Source organism: Nerophis ophidion, linkage group LG16, assembly GCF_033978795.1.
Source record: "Nerophis ophidion isolate RoL-2023_Sa linkage group LG16, RoL_Noph_v1.0, whole genome shotgun sequence".
NCBI classification, from domain to species: Eukaryota; Metazoa; Chordata; class Actinopteri; order Syngnathiformes; family Syngnathidae; genus Nerophis; species Nerophis ophidion.
Genome location: NC_084626.1, coordinates 14,568,380 through 14,584,466, shown reverse-complemented (window position 1 = coordinate 14,584,466; position 16,087 = coordinate 14,568,380). Strand labels below are relative to the sequence as shown.

The 16,087-nt window shown below is 38.0% G+C and overlaps 1 protein-coding gene across 9 annotated transcripts in view; it reads left to right on the top strand.

The window, feature by feature from the left end:
- sfi1 (SFI1 centrin binding protein) overlaps positions 1-16,087 on the top strand; it is a 48,474-nt gene that overhangs the window by 3,935 nt on the left and 28,452 nt on the right. For all 9 annotated transcript variants that reach the window (XM_061874382.1, XM_061874380.1, XM_061874379.1 and 6 more), the window contains 9 exons: positions 3,966-4,122; positions 4,200-4,361; positions 4,437-4,507; positions 4,564-4,656; positions 6,994-7,091; positions 7,203-7,269; positions 13,574-13,704; positions 13,784-13,865; positions 13,933-14,096. In XM_061874382.1, coding sequence (XP_061730366.1) covers positions 3,966-4,122; positions 4,200-4,361; positions 4,437-4,507; positions 4,564-4,656; positions 6,994-7,091; positions 7,203-7,269; positions 13,574-13,704; positions 13,784-13,865; positions 13,933-14,096 — 1,025 coding nt within the window. The remainder of the gene's footprint in view (positions 1-3,965; positions 4,123-4,199; positions 4,362-4,436; positions 4,508-4,563; positions 4,657-6,993; positions 7,092-7,202; positions 7,270-13,573; positions 13,705-13,783; positions 13,866-13,932; positions 14,097-16,087) is intronic.

Below are 16,087 nucleotides of genomic sequence, written 5' to 3'. Positions count from 1 at the left end.
GAACTGAGGAAACTAATTGTTGAAGCTTTGAAAGTGGAAATCGTTCCCATTCTTATTTTATGTAGAGCTTCAGTCGTTCAACAGTCCTGAGTCTCCCCTGTCGTATTTTATGCTTCATAATGCGCCACACATTTTCGATGGGAGACAGGTCTGGACTGCATGCGGGCTAGGAATGTATCTGCATTCTTTTTTTAGGAAGCCACGCTGTTGTAACACTTGTCTTGCTGAAATAAGCAGGTGCGCCCATGATAACGTTGCTTGGATGACAACATATGTTGCTCCAAAACCTGTATGGAACTTTTAGCATTAATGGTGCCTTCACTGATGTGTAAGTTACCCATGCCTAGGAGACTAATAAACCCCCATACCATCACAGATGCTAGCTTTTGAACTTTGCGCCTATAACAATCCGAATGGTTATTTTCCTCTTTGTTCTGGAGGACACCACGTCCTCTGTTTCCAAATATAACTTGAAATGTGGACTCGTCAGACCACAGAACACCTTTCTACTTTGCATCAGTCCATCTTAGGTGAGCTTAGGCCCAGCCAAGCCGGCGGCGTTTCAGGATATTGTTGATAAATGGGTTTGGCTTTGCATAGTAGAGTTTTAACTTGCACTTACAGATGTAGCGACCAACTGTAGTTACTGACAGTGGTTTTATGAAGTGTTCCTGAGCCCATGTGGTGATATCCTTTACACACTGATGTCGGGTTTTTGATGCAGTACTGCCTGAGGGATCAAAAGTCCGTAATATCATCGCTTACATGCAATGATTTCTCCAGATTCTCTGAACTTGTTGATGATTTTACGGACCGTAAATGGCAAAATCCCTAAATTCCTTGCAATAGCTCGTTGAGAAATGTTGTTCTAAAACTGTTCGACAATTTGCTTAGAAAGTGGTGACCCTCGCCCCATCCTTGTTTGTGAATTACTTAGCATTTCATGTAAGCTGCTTTTATACCCAATCATGGCACCCAACTGTTCCCTATTACCCTGCACACCTGTGGGATGTTCCATATAAGTGTTTGATGAGCTCTTCTCAACTTTATCAGTATTTATTGCCACCTTTCCCAACTTCTTTGTCACGTGTTGCTGGCATCAAATCTTAAAGTTAATGTTTATTTGCAAAAAAAATTTTTTTTTATCAGTTTGAACATCAAATATGTTGTCTTTGTAGCATATTCAACTGAATATGGGTTGAAAATGATTTGTAAATCATTGTATTCCGTTTATATTTACATCTAACACATTTCCCCAACTCATATGGAAACGGGGTTTGTACAAAGGTCCTTTCATGTCAGCAATTCAACTTCAAATGTAACATGAATATGTGATATAAACTCATTAGTTACAACGTGAGATACATCAAACCTTAATTTGTTCTAATTTTGATGATCATGGCTTACGGTTTTTGAAAACCCCAACATTTCTAAGATTTTCAGTTTGAATATTTCATAAGCTTTAACCAATAATCATCAATATTATGTCTAAAGAAGGTTTTAGATAGCTTGAGTTGCATGTTTCTGAGCCTATGTCATTTATTAGTTTCACCTTGTAAATCAAATTGCTGAAATAAGTGAACATTTGCCCGATATTGTAATTATTATGTGACACCTGTATATTAAATGACAAAATACACACATATCTAATGACTTTAATGCTATTCAGAAGGTATACACTGTTCGACTGTCACATTTTAAAGTGAAAAAGCAGAAAGGAGGAGAGACGCTGCTCCGTGTTGAAGATACTCGCCCCAAAGCAAGTTCCAAAAGGGAAAGGAACTACGCACACAGAGAGAAACAGCACAAGCTGAGTTTGCACTGTTTTGATGCCAGAGTGTGTCTCCAAAAGGCACTTTTATGTACTAACCCCAAAACCAGTGAAATTGGCACGTTGTGGAAATCATAAATAAAAACAGAATACAATGCTTTTCAAATCTTTTTTCAACTTATATTCAATTGAATACACTGCAGAGACAAGATACTTAACGTTCAAACTGGTCAACTTTGTTATTTTTTGCAAACAATTAGCTTTGTCCAGTGATTGTCTTCCCTCTCTCTCGGCTGGGCTGTGTTTTTCTACTGCTGCGAGCGGGGCTCGAACGCACTTTGCCTGTGTGTATGACTATTGAGCTAAAACACAGGCAGTCTTCCGGATCGCCAGCACTTTACTTAAAGCTGACTGGCTTCTTTTACACTGGCACGGACGTGGATGCATCCGTCGCAGAGGAGATGTATTCATGATTGAAATTATTTATTAAAAGGGTGATATTTTTACATTGTTGTTGTTCTGTTAAGTGCAATCATGATATCTTTTTTTTCTTTTCAAACTGTTTTCGGTGGTGGTTGGGTGCAAAACCCCTGCATCCCCAGGGCCCCTCCTTAAGGCTGTCAAATTATATTTTCAATTAGAAGAATTACACTTTTGATTCTTGGTTATCATGATTAATCACAGGTTATTACTTGGTTGCACAATTTAAATTAACCTTAGATGTACCCCAATAGCTTCACGGTGGCAGAGGGTTTAGTGCGTCTGCCTCACAATAAGAAGTTCCTGCAGTCCTGGGTTCAAATCCAGGGTTGGGATCTTTCTGTGTGGAGTTTGCACGTTCTCCCCGTGACTGCATGGGTTCCCTCCGGGTACTCCGGCTTCCTCCCACTTCCAAAGACATGCACCTGGGGATAGGTTGATTGGCAACACTAAATTGGCCCTAATGTGTGAATGTGAGTGTGAATGTTGTCTATCTGTGTTGGCCCTGCGATGAGGTGGCGACTTGTCCAGGGTGTACCCCGCCTTCCGCCCGATTGTAGCTGAGATAGGCACCAGCGCCCCCCGCGACCCCGAAAGGGAATAAGCGGTAGAAAATGGATGGATGGGATGTACCCCAATATGTGGACACAAATTCAATTTTATTGTCAGAATATCATACATTAACATTTTGAGTGTATGTATATTTGCTCTCAACTTGGTAACTGTTTTATCTGAAGTCCTGTTGGGGATTATTTTGGAGTGATATTTTCCAGCCAGCACACCAGTTGGAGTTTCCTTACTTATCTTTGCACTGATGTTTGCATTGATCTGATCACTGACTGCAAGCCGTGCCGCCTTTAAAGGAATATACAAGGTTAATATAGTCCGCTCGTCTTTCCACCCCCCTTATCTTCTGTTTTTTGTAATTTAAGTATTCCTTACATTAATGTATTGTTGCATTTCAAGTGATTGTAATGTTGATAATAGAGGTAATTATTATTATTATTATTATTATTATTATTCATTATTAATAGTGTTATTTCTATTGTAGTTGTAGTGCTCCATTTGTGTGCAATAATGTTCATTGTCATTTCTGTATTATTATTATTATATCTACTTAATTTATTGGTTCTTCTTTGTTATAATTTTTGTTATCGCATTTGCTGATGTTTTTGTTGTTTTTGTTATTGTTGTGGTCCCTTTCTGTACTATCTGTTCTTGTCCCCGCAATTTCCCCCATGTACTTTTTTTTCTTCTTTCTGTCCCCTCCTGCTGCGGTCCAGCTGTGCCAAACACTAAATATATTCATTTAATAAAGTCAAGTATAAATAAGGCAACAAAAGAAGTATTCCCACACTTCTCTTTTGTAAAGCAAATATGTACAGCAAATATGCGTATCTACATCAACAATATGATTTGCCTGGGTGGCTGGAAAGGATGTCAAGAAAAACCCCCCAAAAAACCAACATACAATTATATCCAATATTTTAAAATAGTCTCACCCACAGAGTAATATTTGTGAAAAAAAATGTTTCTAATGATACTTAGGATTGTGTCCTTCATGAAAAATAAAATAAAAACAGTTTTAAAAAACTAAATATAATAACAAGCCACTCTTTTGAACGTAACGGCTCCTAAAGATCCAAGCGTCTTCACAGAGCCATAAATCCCATCCCTAGTGTGTTAACCTCTTTCTTGTTTTCTTTTGGGAAAGGCTTTTCATCAGTGGAAAAAGAGGCACTTTGCTATTTGTTCCAAAAGAGAGAATGAATCCAAAGCCTCTCTTCACTACATCAGCAGCGGGAAAAAGAAATGGCTGATTCAGTGGCAATCTGTTGTCTCCTCTCGCCAGCACAAGAAACAGTTGCAAGGTTATCTCGGAGATCTTTTAAGTCATTTTTGTAAAAGCGTCACCGTTCAGAATGAATTTTTTCTCTTGGTCATTCAGCTGTGGCTATGCACACTGCCCATCTTCACTTGATGAGGCAGAGCTGGGAAGTGTGGAGGATTGCGTGGCTTCGTAAACACAGCGAGGAGAAGCGTTTGCAAGTGGCGGAGCAGCTGACCATTCGGTGCACTCAGCGTCGAGCAGTGTTGAAATGGAGGGCCTGTATCCTCTTTTTTTTAAATTTAGCTTTTACTGCCAACTCGGATCTACCAGTTTCATTCTTAAGCTCCTCCGCAGATGTGAGACGGCGCAAAGAAAAAGCAGGCCGAGACCAAATGGCCAGTCAACACCACCATCAGCACCTGCAGGTATGATCTGGAGAAGAGTCTTGGTTAATGATTACTGATGTGTGTTCTTCTTTCAGCGTGCCGTACTGCAGGGCATGTCGTTCAATGTGAGCCAGAACAGAGCACGGCGTCTGAACAATGAGGCGGCTGTCCAACATCATTACCAGACTGTAAGTAACTGGCATTTGATGATAGTGTAAATACACATACAATATATCCACCCTCTGAATGGGGGTTACATTCCAAAACCCTGCAAATAATGAAACACACAAATATTGTAAACACCCAAAAAAAGTTTTTAAAATTTCTGTTATTGATACTTTATCGTTTTTTTAAAGATGCAACTATACACAGTAAAATACAGGAGTGTTTAGTCTGCTCTGCACGGGACAGTCCACCCTAGTGGACCGCAGTGTTTTGTTTTTGTAATTTATTTTGAAGTGTGCAAGCACACTTGTGCAGGTAGCATAAAGCCTTCCCTGCGGCCAAGTGTTTAGGCACTGTTCAAGCCTCTACCCATACCTCACCTTATGCCCCCGGTCTTCAACAACAAAAAAAAAAAATTATGCACAGCACGAGCAGAAAAGGTAAAAGTCCACAATTTAAAGGAACAATGTCTTTATTCAAATCTGTTGAACCCTCTCGCGAGAGACAGCATCTCACCATTCATGAGTGCTGCTCATTGCCTGAACCAATTCTGCCTACAATGTGGAGTTGCAGGTAAAACTATGTGACTGAACTATTGGGCCAAACTGAGTTAATCAGAAGAATAATATGTTTTTATGTTTATATATGTTTTATTCACACTTAATATTTATGTTTGCTCTGATTCAACTCCTCATTTATACCATATCTGAAAAACTACAGACACTTCTTAGTTTCTGATTTAAAATGTTGTTTTTCTCAATATGTGGATAAAAACTATAAAGTAATTGTTGGACTTATGCTGGCACAGTTTTATTTTTCACTACTTCAAATTCAAGCTATAAGGTATTTGACTTACCCGTAATAAATGTGTGCAAGTTGGGTCACCGCTTGCCATTGTGATTGTGCGAACCGCTGCCAAACCACTGGTGAGAAGCACTGATGTACAATTAGTGCATAAATATGTTGTAATTTACCATTTGAAGGTGTTTAAAATATGTCTTATCAGTACACAAATTATACTTTTGAGAGACATTTTGGGGAAAAACTTTTCACCTTAAACATAAATGACGTACTAAAAATTAACCAAATCAGTGGTCCAAAAACCAAGGTACAAACCGTACTGTGGGTTACCTATACTATTGCACCACTAGTCTTTATCTTAAAATGTTTTCTACTATGCTGCTCGTAGTTTTAGAACACACTTTGAATTCAGTTTTACAGTTTGACGACATCATGTCTTGTCAAAGCATCTTCCTGCTGCATAATGTTGACTGAATTGATTTGCAGCAGTCTTTTTCTCCACACACAACCCAAACTCCAAAAACAATGTGACTTAAATGATTTACAGCCATCCTTTGGTATATATCACTTTGAAGTTTGCAGCTACACTTTTTTCATGTACATTCTACCTATTGTCAGCCTAAATTGAGAATTTTCAGGTATTAAAATAATGGTTAAATGGACTAAAAATATCAATACTACAGTAGTATTGACTACAAGACTAGACCAAACTTATCAATTTGCTGTTCAGCATTGTGGCCACTGATTGGCTCAGCCTAAGGCAGCATTTACTATATTGGATTAAAGGAGTGTAAAGGTGACTTTGTTAGTGTTATTTCATGTTTAGAGGGCTCTCATAATGTTGAGAAATGCACCGTATTTAGAAAGTCATAAACAGCTTTTGTTATGGACTAGGCTTTGAAATATTAAATATTTAAATGAATAATTCCTACTTTGCAGAAATGAATTGACCACGGTCATGTCCAGAACTAATTAAGAGTGATGAACAAGGGTTCAATTTATTGCAAATTGTTGTGAAAGTGGATAAAGTTTATTGCCACTGAAATGTCAAAAATGTCTTTTATTTATATATATATTTATTTATATATATATATATATATATATATATATATATATATATATATATATATATATATATATATATATATATATATATATATATTTGAAAATATATATAAAAAAGACATTGAGAATCAATATTATATTGTTAGAAAAAGTATTATGATATATTGCCATATCCATATTTTTGTCCCCGACTCTGGTGTTGATATTTCATGGATGTCATTGACATTGTCAATGACATTGAAGGTAGCCTATATGTTGGATCAAGGGATTAACGGTACATGTTTTCGTATTATGTTTTTTTGGTACAGATCATTCGATGCAGAACAAAGGCATCCTATACTGGACCCAAAATGAAATTAAACATGCTTTTAAAACTGTGATTACGGTTTACGGTTACACCTTTAATTGTTCTACATTGGATTGTGCTAGTGTACTTAGTGTTGTGGCTTGTGTCAGTTAAATCCATGTATGCCTTGTTTTAATATTTCACACAGGTGATCAATAGATATTGGGGGCTGTGGAAAGACAGGTTGGAAGAGGCTGAAGATGAACCTTTCCAAGCCCTGACAGACATGGCGCTGACCAACTACCGGTGCTTTACTTGTCCCCTTTTTCATAATTTTCTGCTATGTGGCGCTGTTAAATTAACCTACTAAATTTCACCGCTGCGGGTTTTTGTCTTTTTTTTTATTTTTCTTGGCAGCATGACCTTGTTGGGTCGCTTTTACGACCACTGGAGGGAGAAACTCGCAGAGCGAAGACACATGCAGGTATTTCATTTTGGACACAATGGTGAATTGAAACTTAACATCTTATCTAGATCACTGTAGAAAAAAGTATGAATGTTGACTAGAACAGTGGTTCTCAAATGGGGGTATGCGTACCCATGGGGGTACTTGAAGGTATGCCAAGGGGTTCGTGAGATTTAAAAAAAATATTTGAATGATATTTCAACAAAATATGAATGTAAATCCATAAACTGTGAAAAGAAATGCAACAATGCAATATTCTGTGTTGACAGCTAGATTTTTTTGTGGACATATTCCATAAATATTGATGTTAAAGATTTCTTTTTTTGTGAAGAAATGTTTAGAATTACCGTATTTCCATGAATTGGCGCAGGGCATATAGTATGCGCCTGCCTTGAATTACTGCCGGGTCAAACTCGATTCCCAAAATAATTAGCGCATGCTTAGTATTACTGCCTGGTCAAACTTGTGACGTCACGAGTGACACTTCCCCTGTCATCATTTTCAAAATGGAGGAGGCTGATTTCAAAACCCGTAATTTGAATTTGCATAAAGGGAAAACGATTAAGAGCTATTCAGTAGGATTTAAGGTCCAAGCTTATCCAGATGGATCTCTATTACAATCCCCAAAGAGGGCACTTTAAGTTGATGATTACTTCTATGTGTAGAAATCTTTATTTATAATTGAATCACTTGTTTATTTTTCAACAAGTTTTTAGTTTTTTTAATATATTTTTTTCCAATTAGTTCAAGAAAGACCACTACAAATGAGCAATATTTTGCACTGTTATAGAATTTAATAAATCAGAAACTGATGACATAGTGCTGTATTTTACTTCTTTATCTCTTTTTTTCAACCAAAAATGCTTTGCTCTGATTAGAGGGTACTTGAATGAAAAATATGTTCACAGGGGGTACATCACTGAAAAAAGGTTGAAAAACACAGGACTAGAATGAAAATATAGCAGGGGCGATTTGGACCACAAAAGAGATGAATTAAGGAGAGTGCTGTGTGCATGGGACGGAGGTGTCCATAGTGCACAGCAGAAAGTCAGAAACAAAAGTTACAATATTAAACGCTGGTTTTCACAGTAGTAAACAGGAGTAAAGGAGACAATAAAGCACAAACTTATTCTTCTGGTGTTCCTAGCTTGACATTCTGGTAATATTTAAAATAATATGACGTGTAATATAGTCTGTCTTTGTTGCCACACTTCTAAAAGAAATAACTACAACACAAACACAACTTTGTTGTGTACCATTGTTGTTAGCAGATGCTACGTGCCTTATTTCTTTTTTCTGGTCACATGACAGTGTGGTGATGTCATCGTTTTCAAAAAATAGTACAAACCCCGTTTCCATATGAGTTGGGAAATTATGTTAGATGTAAATAAACGGAATACAATGATTTGCAAATCTTTTTCAACCCATTTTCAGTCGAATATGCTACAAAGACGACATTTGATGTTCAAACTGATTAACATTTTTTTTTTTGCAAATAATCATTAACTTTAGAATTTCATGCCAGCAACAAGTGACGAGTCCACATTTCAAATTGTTTTTGGAAATATTCGACATCGTGTCATCCGGACCAAAGGGGAAGCGAACCATCCAGACTTTTATCGTTGCAAAGTTCAAAAGCCAGCATCTGTGATGGTATGGGGGTGCATTAGTGCCCAAGGCATGGGTAACTTACACATCTGTGAAGGCACTATTAATGCTGAAAGGTACATACAGGTTTTGGAACAACATATGCTGCCATCTAAGCGCCATCTTTTTCATGGACGCTCCTGCTTATTTCGGCAAGACAATGCCAAGCCACATTCAGCACGTGTTACAACGGCGTGGCTTCGTAAAAAAAAGAGTGCGGGTACTTTCCTGGCCCGCCTGCAGTTCAGACCTGTCTCCTATCGAAAATGCCTGCCGCATTATGAAGCGTAAAATACGACCGCGGAGAACCTGGACTGTTGAACGACTTAAGCTCTACATAAAACAAGAATAGGAAAGAATTACACTTTAAAAGCTTCAACAATTAGTTTCCTCAGTTCCCAAACGTTTATTGAGTGTTGTTAAAAGAAAAGGTGATGTAACACAGTGGTGAACATGCTCTTTCCCAACTACTTTGGTACGTGTTGCAGCCATGAAATTCTAAGGTAATTATTATTTGCAAAAAAAAAATAAAGTTTATGAGTTTGAACAACAAATATCTTGTCTTTGTAGTGCATTCAATTGAATATGGGTTGAAAAGGATTTGCAAATCATTGTATTCTGTTTATATTTACATCTAACACAATTTCCCAACTCATATGGAAACAGGGTTTGTAATTTTCTTGGTATTTCTTGTCCACATGATAACGACAAGACAGTGTTATCAGACTTTCTCACACTGGTGTTCCAGTGTGTATAAAAGACTGAATGGTAAAATACTTTACCGTTCCCACCTAAAAACGTTCCCATGTGAACAGGTCCCAAGTCCGACTGTTTTAAACAAGATTGCAGCAACTTGCTGGTGCCCAGTGCTAACCCGAGACTGCTACTGAGTACTGGTTGTCGTTTGAAAAAAAAAAAGCCATTAAGTGTTATTTTTGTTGTTGAAATTGTGTATATAAACTAGTGTAAGGCAGCAATTTTAAGATTTGTTATTTTTGGGGAGCCGAAGACCTACTTTACAATCGCTGTTCCTCTGCTCTCGACAAAGCATGGTTCCACGATGGATTCTCCAATATTTTTCAAATTATATTCAACATTAAATTCTTCTTTGTTGTTTGCTGATAACCATAAGCACGTAATCGCTTAAGGGGGGTGTGTCTCTATGCAGCTTTGAGCGGAGGACAAGGAACAGGAGTCGACCCCTGACCAATTGCAACAGAGTCAGCGCAGTCAGGAGGAGGCTGCCTAATCCAAGAGTTATGGCTGAGAGGGGAAGATTGCAAATTTACCCTGTACACATCTCGGGATGAAGAAAGTGCAGTGGTGACTCGGGACACGATCGCACCAGCTTGAGAGTTTTTTGTATACAAGCTTTCTCTCAGCTAATTGTTATGATTCTTTGTTTTTTGGGTCCAAGATTCCACACTGCTACTTAGCATAGTGAATCCGGCTGTGAACCCCGTAAGATCCACCAAAACATCTTTTCTTACTCGCTATCCTGTACACATCTTGGGATGAAGAAAGTGCAGTGGTGACTCGGGATACGATTGCACCAGCTTGAGAGATTTTTGTATACAAGCCTTCTCTCAGCTAATTGTTATGATTTCCTGTTTTTTGGGTCCAAGATTACGCACTGCTACTTAGCATAGTGAATCCGGCTGTGAACCCCATAAGATCCAACCAAAACATATTTTCTTACTCACTACCATTATCCTATAGCTAGAGATGGACATAACTCTGTTTTTCCAACAATGGGAAGGAAGGTAGAAAGTAAGTGCTGAGAAGAAAAAGTGGATGGTATTCATTAAATTAAAGAAAGAAATCATTAACAAAATGACTGTGTAGCTCGCTAACTAGGTGAAGCATTTTGAGTGTTTCACTCCTAGTTTGCAACAGACATGCAACTGTACTCTGTAACATACTGGAGGGTACAGTGGGTATGTGTTGGTGCACGCGTTAGAGATCGACTGATATGGTTTGCGATTATTAGTAGTCAAGGGGGCTGATAACCGCTAATTTGAGCCGATATTCATTTGCCGAAAAACGTTAGCTAAACATGAATATTACATGTCGGTAAACAAGGCTTTAATTAAATGTTTTATTTTTATTTTTAGGAAACCAGTCGCGACATGTTTGTATGCTTAATTTAGCACCAAAAAACATCAGTGTATTTCACAAACACTTTTATTATGTGTTTCTCATACTGTGGCTCAGAGGAGCGTCAACATTTGCATTTAAAAAATATGGGAAATCGCCTGGGAAAATTGGTAAAAATATGGGATTTCTCTACATCACAATAACTCCTATCCACTATCGAGTTAGCGAATCGAGGCTATTGAGTCCTACACGCACTTTTGTTGGCGAGGACGCGTCTTCACAAAACACAAAGTTAAACCATAAAATGCATCCCCACATAAGCAAAAACAATGCATGTTGTATCCGGGAGAATCTTTTTTACAAATGTATTTGATCCAACCACAGACAAAGATGTTTGCAAAGTTGTTATCTGCTCTGTCGTGTAGAATGACTTCTGGAGCACTAGCACTGGAAAAAAAATCGCAATCTCACCAAGTATATATTTCTAGTCTCTAATCAAAATCTCTAAACAAACTTAATACAAGTCACAATCAGCAAGATTGTGACTTGCTAAGGGGAAAAAATACTACTTTTGAGCATCACAAGTTTGTTATAAGACACACAACTTCACAATACTATTAAGTATAGCTAATAATAAGTTTTAAATGCTCATTTCAAGATCACTTTTGTCTTATTTTAATATATCTTACCAAGAGGATTATGACTTGTTCCATTTGCAGATGTATTTGCTCATTAGAAGCATTTTTTTCAGTGAGTTAGTTCAACATGTCTGGGAACACAACTGATGGATAATCGTGGAGATCACTTGAGAAATCTTATTTTTAAAACCTATAGGGATAGATTCTATTGCATAGTTAGACATTTTTTTTTGCTTGTATTTGCTTTTACTGGTAAGATCTAGACCCCTGGCATACTCAGTTCACACTCTTTTTGTACGGTAGCCATATTGGTTTGGTTGACCACCACTTTGTTCACCCTTCGTAAGCATCCCAGAAAAAGTAATGTGACTGAATACAACCTACAGATTGGACAAATTAATCAGCAAAGTGTAACACTTTTTTTTTCAACAATTAGGATACAAAGCTAACATCTCAACACTGATGGCATTAATCGAAGTCACAGAGGAAATTAACAATGCAATTGATCATAAACAGTGTGGCAGCAGTGTTTATGGATCTAACAAAAGCATTTGATACAAATATATAGATTCGACATTGACTGGGTAAATGAAATAACATTTCTTGATGTAATCGATCATAAAATGAAATAATAATCTAGTATAAAAAATATACAACATAAGGTAGTGGGAAATACTTAAAATTAAAGCTAATTTGTTTTGGACCAAAATTAATTTCATATTCCCTTGTGCTTGCTAGTTTTACTATTATCTGAGATTGTAGAATATGGTTTAAAAACACCACCAAATGATCACAATGTGGTAAAGCTGCAGAATTTGAAGCGTGATGTGGGACAAGACTGTAAAAACGTATTCTACTTTTTTTTATGTGTTTCTACATAGCCCGAAGCAGAGGGGGAGTGTGTTCCTCCCCCTTTGGTTTAGCGCTTGACTTGATATCTAAATAAGTACGTCCACCGCGCAGTTAATTCACGACGTAGCCGAATAGCAAAAGCTTCCAAAACTGCGTACAAGCCTACGCCAAAATACATGAACCCTATGATTTGACGCTTTAACACTGTTTTTTTGTTTGTTTTGTTTTTTATTTTTATATGATTTATTTGAATCAGGACAATACATATTAATTAATGTGTCAGCAAAAAAGCGCTTCAACATAAATATGCTACAATTAGCACAAAGGCTAAATTGCATACACTGTCCTAAACAGGTAGAAAAACACAAACACACAGTTGGACACATAGACAATATGGACACAATAGACAAACAATAACACGACAGACACCGAAGAAAGGTTTATCTATTGGAGAATGACTGGTTTGACATCAATTGCTTTAAATGTCAGGTAGGTGTCACAGTTTCTTATGTGCTCCAACAAAGTATTCCATAATGTTGTGCCTCTAATATACAGTATTATTGACCCTACTGTTGTTTTTTTTACATACAGTATAAAATCCATCAAGGGTGGAGGATCTAGTCCATTCAGAACTTCACAAATAAGGAAAGCATCCAGAAACTTTTGATTTTGTTCTAAATCTAAAATATTATACTTACTAACAACATTGTGATAATGCAAGAGCTTCCTGTCTAGAGTTTTAAATGTTCTCTTTTCTCTTAGACAGAGACTTGAGTGGGCTCCAAGTGCTTTCAGATGTATGGGACCAAGTCATGTGTTATTAATTAATGTGACTATATATCATAGTGTGCATATAAACCTTTGCAGACTCTCCCGTCAAGTATGGCCTTATATATTTAAAGTTTGCCAAGTTAAATTGAACAATTTTAGGTATTTTTTAACAGGGTCTCTGAAAGTTAAGTTTGAATCAAATAGCTAACACAAGTATCTGACATTGTAACAACATTTATAAGTCAGAAAAGACAATTTGATCAATGTGTGCCATTTAACACATATACACTTTCTTTTTATTGGCTATTTTGATGCAGGAGCTGGAGTGTCGTGCGGATATCTGGTTTGCAGAGCACTTGTTGCCACGATACCTGAACTCCTGGATTGAGTTTATTCTGCAGAAAAGGCTGAAGAAAGACAGGAGACGCAGGGCAGATGTTTACAATACGTGCGTAAATTTCCCACCTTTCTGTATTCATCATGTCCAGACCTCCGTAACAATTATTTGTCACCTTGCTAATCTCCAGGCAGCGCCTGTGCACCTGGGTGTTGCACACCTGGCAGGAACAGGCGGAGAAACACAAAGACGAGATGCTGTCACAGCGGATGGTATGTTGTCCCTCGGTTGATACTTGCAGCATCAACGCAGCGAGTGAAATTGGACATATACCCTCAGGCCATTCTTCACGAAGAGCAAAGTCGTCTGCAGAGAGTCTGGGCTCGCTGGAGGCAACGGACCCAGCAGCGGATGGGAGAAGAGAAAGTAAAGAGGAAGGAGCAAAATTGTTCTCTTGTCCCTGTGAAACAGCAAGAAGACGCCATTACTGAGTTGCCAAACAGGTGAGAAGTAGAGTACTGTTGGTTTCCAAAACAAGAAACAGACACATTTGACCCACGTTTCCACTATAGGTTGCATAGTTGCATCTAATGTCTTGTTGGGATGTTTGAGAACATCCAGACACAGAGTGATGATACTAGTTTAAAAAATGACCCCAGTGCAGTACATATCTCACAAAATGGAGTATTTTCTTCACGTTTCAGGAAACTTTTATTATATCTTCTAAATGGGATAATGCTATAGAAATTGTATAGGTTATTTGCATCTTCTTTAAAGGTTAAGTTTTTTTTTACCAAAAAGTATAGCAAGAACATTGGCGAGCTTATGTTACCGGTTTAAGAGAAAAGATTTAACAAATAGATATATATTTCTTTCAATTACAAGTTAAACTTTATAAAACACTTGAGTGCGGGCAGAAAGAAATGTTCCTTTGATTAGCCCATGTGGCTTGCCCACCCACAGGATACATTTTTAAAACGGAGGCAATGGTCACCGTGCTGCCGTTAGACATGTAAGCGAAAACATAAATCACTCAAAAACACAGCTTTCGTGGCCAAATTAGCCTCGTCCTTTTTCTCTCTGTGTCTACTTTGGAGGGGTATATTTTCGATGGTTTGAACAAGGAACAGGGCAGGTTACAATAATCACGGCTCTCTGAAAACCAGCACCCTCTAAGCAGCTCCTATCTAACCATGACACACAGCAACTTGTACTGCTGTCGGTGTACGGCAAGGCTATTCAACTAGTATTCCGGGGGTCAAAACCAGCCCCTGTGAGCTCGGTTCAAATCTTGGGGGTGTAATGTATACATTTTTTAAATTGTTGCTTTTCTTCAATTTAATTAATGCTGCTTCCACTTGATGTACAGAAACCTTATGTGCCTTGAAAAGCGCCTTACAAAAAAAAGTTATTATTATTAAGTGCAGCTGGGATAAGCTCCAGCACCCCCCACGACTCCAGACGGACAAGTGAGAGGAAATGGATGGATGGAACCTCAGTCTCGCTCTTAAATGTTTTGATTTTTGAGGGCGTTATTGAGAACTACAAAAACTGAAGTACCTGCGTAGTGCGATCACAATATATTGAAAAACATCCAGCGAATGGTGCATGTTATGACCTGTAAAATAATTATTTATGTTACAATTCATTCCAGGCCTCTAATTTTCCTTCCTGTCTTTGTACTTTTTTGTCAGTTTGGATGTAAAATAGGTCTTACATTTTTATTCTACATGGTCTTAAAAAAAGTATTCAAAAGTTTAAAATTTTGACCTGCAAGAGACCATGAAGAGTATAGATCAGGGGTCTCAGACACGCAGCGTTATTTTGCGGCCCCCGCCTTAATATGAAAGTTTTATGTTAGTGCGGCCCGCAAGTTTTATGTGAATGCCGCTTGACAGTGTTGTGTTATTTGGGTCCAAAATGGTTCATTCAACGTTCTGGGTTGCCTACCCCTGCATTAGTGGAAAAGCGGCAAATGAGTTAAAGCGACAGAGACGTTGCCATGGACATGAGGGTTTTCTTACGTCCCTGGCTGCAGTCACAACGCGACACCTGTCCATCAGTAATAACAGTCCCCAATAACCTGGAACAATTCAAACCGTTATTTTAATTTTTTTTGTTTAATTTGCATTGCCTCATTGACGCCGGATAACACTCCAGGAGCCGTCACTTTTTTGCGCTCGCTGTCCCGGTACTTTTATTATCCGCCGACCGCCGTGTTGCTGTAGGGAGGGAAAGCGGAACGACACACATTGCGGAAACCGCCTTGTTGCTGTAGGGAGGAAAAGCGGAACGGTACACATTGCGGAAATAACATTATTCTCTGTGCGTCGGCTGAATAAAAATATATTCCACAACCCCAAACATGTCTTTATCAAAGCCTGCAGTGAAGAGAAAGGTTAGTGATGTGCAAAGTCAATTCCAGGAAAAGTGGGAGATGCAATATTTTTTGGTTGAGCACAGGGGCACCCCGATGTGTCTTATTTGCACAGAG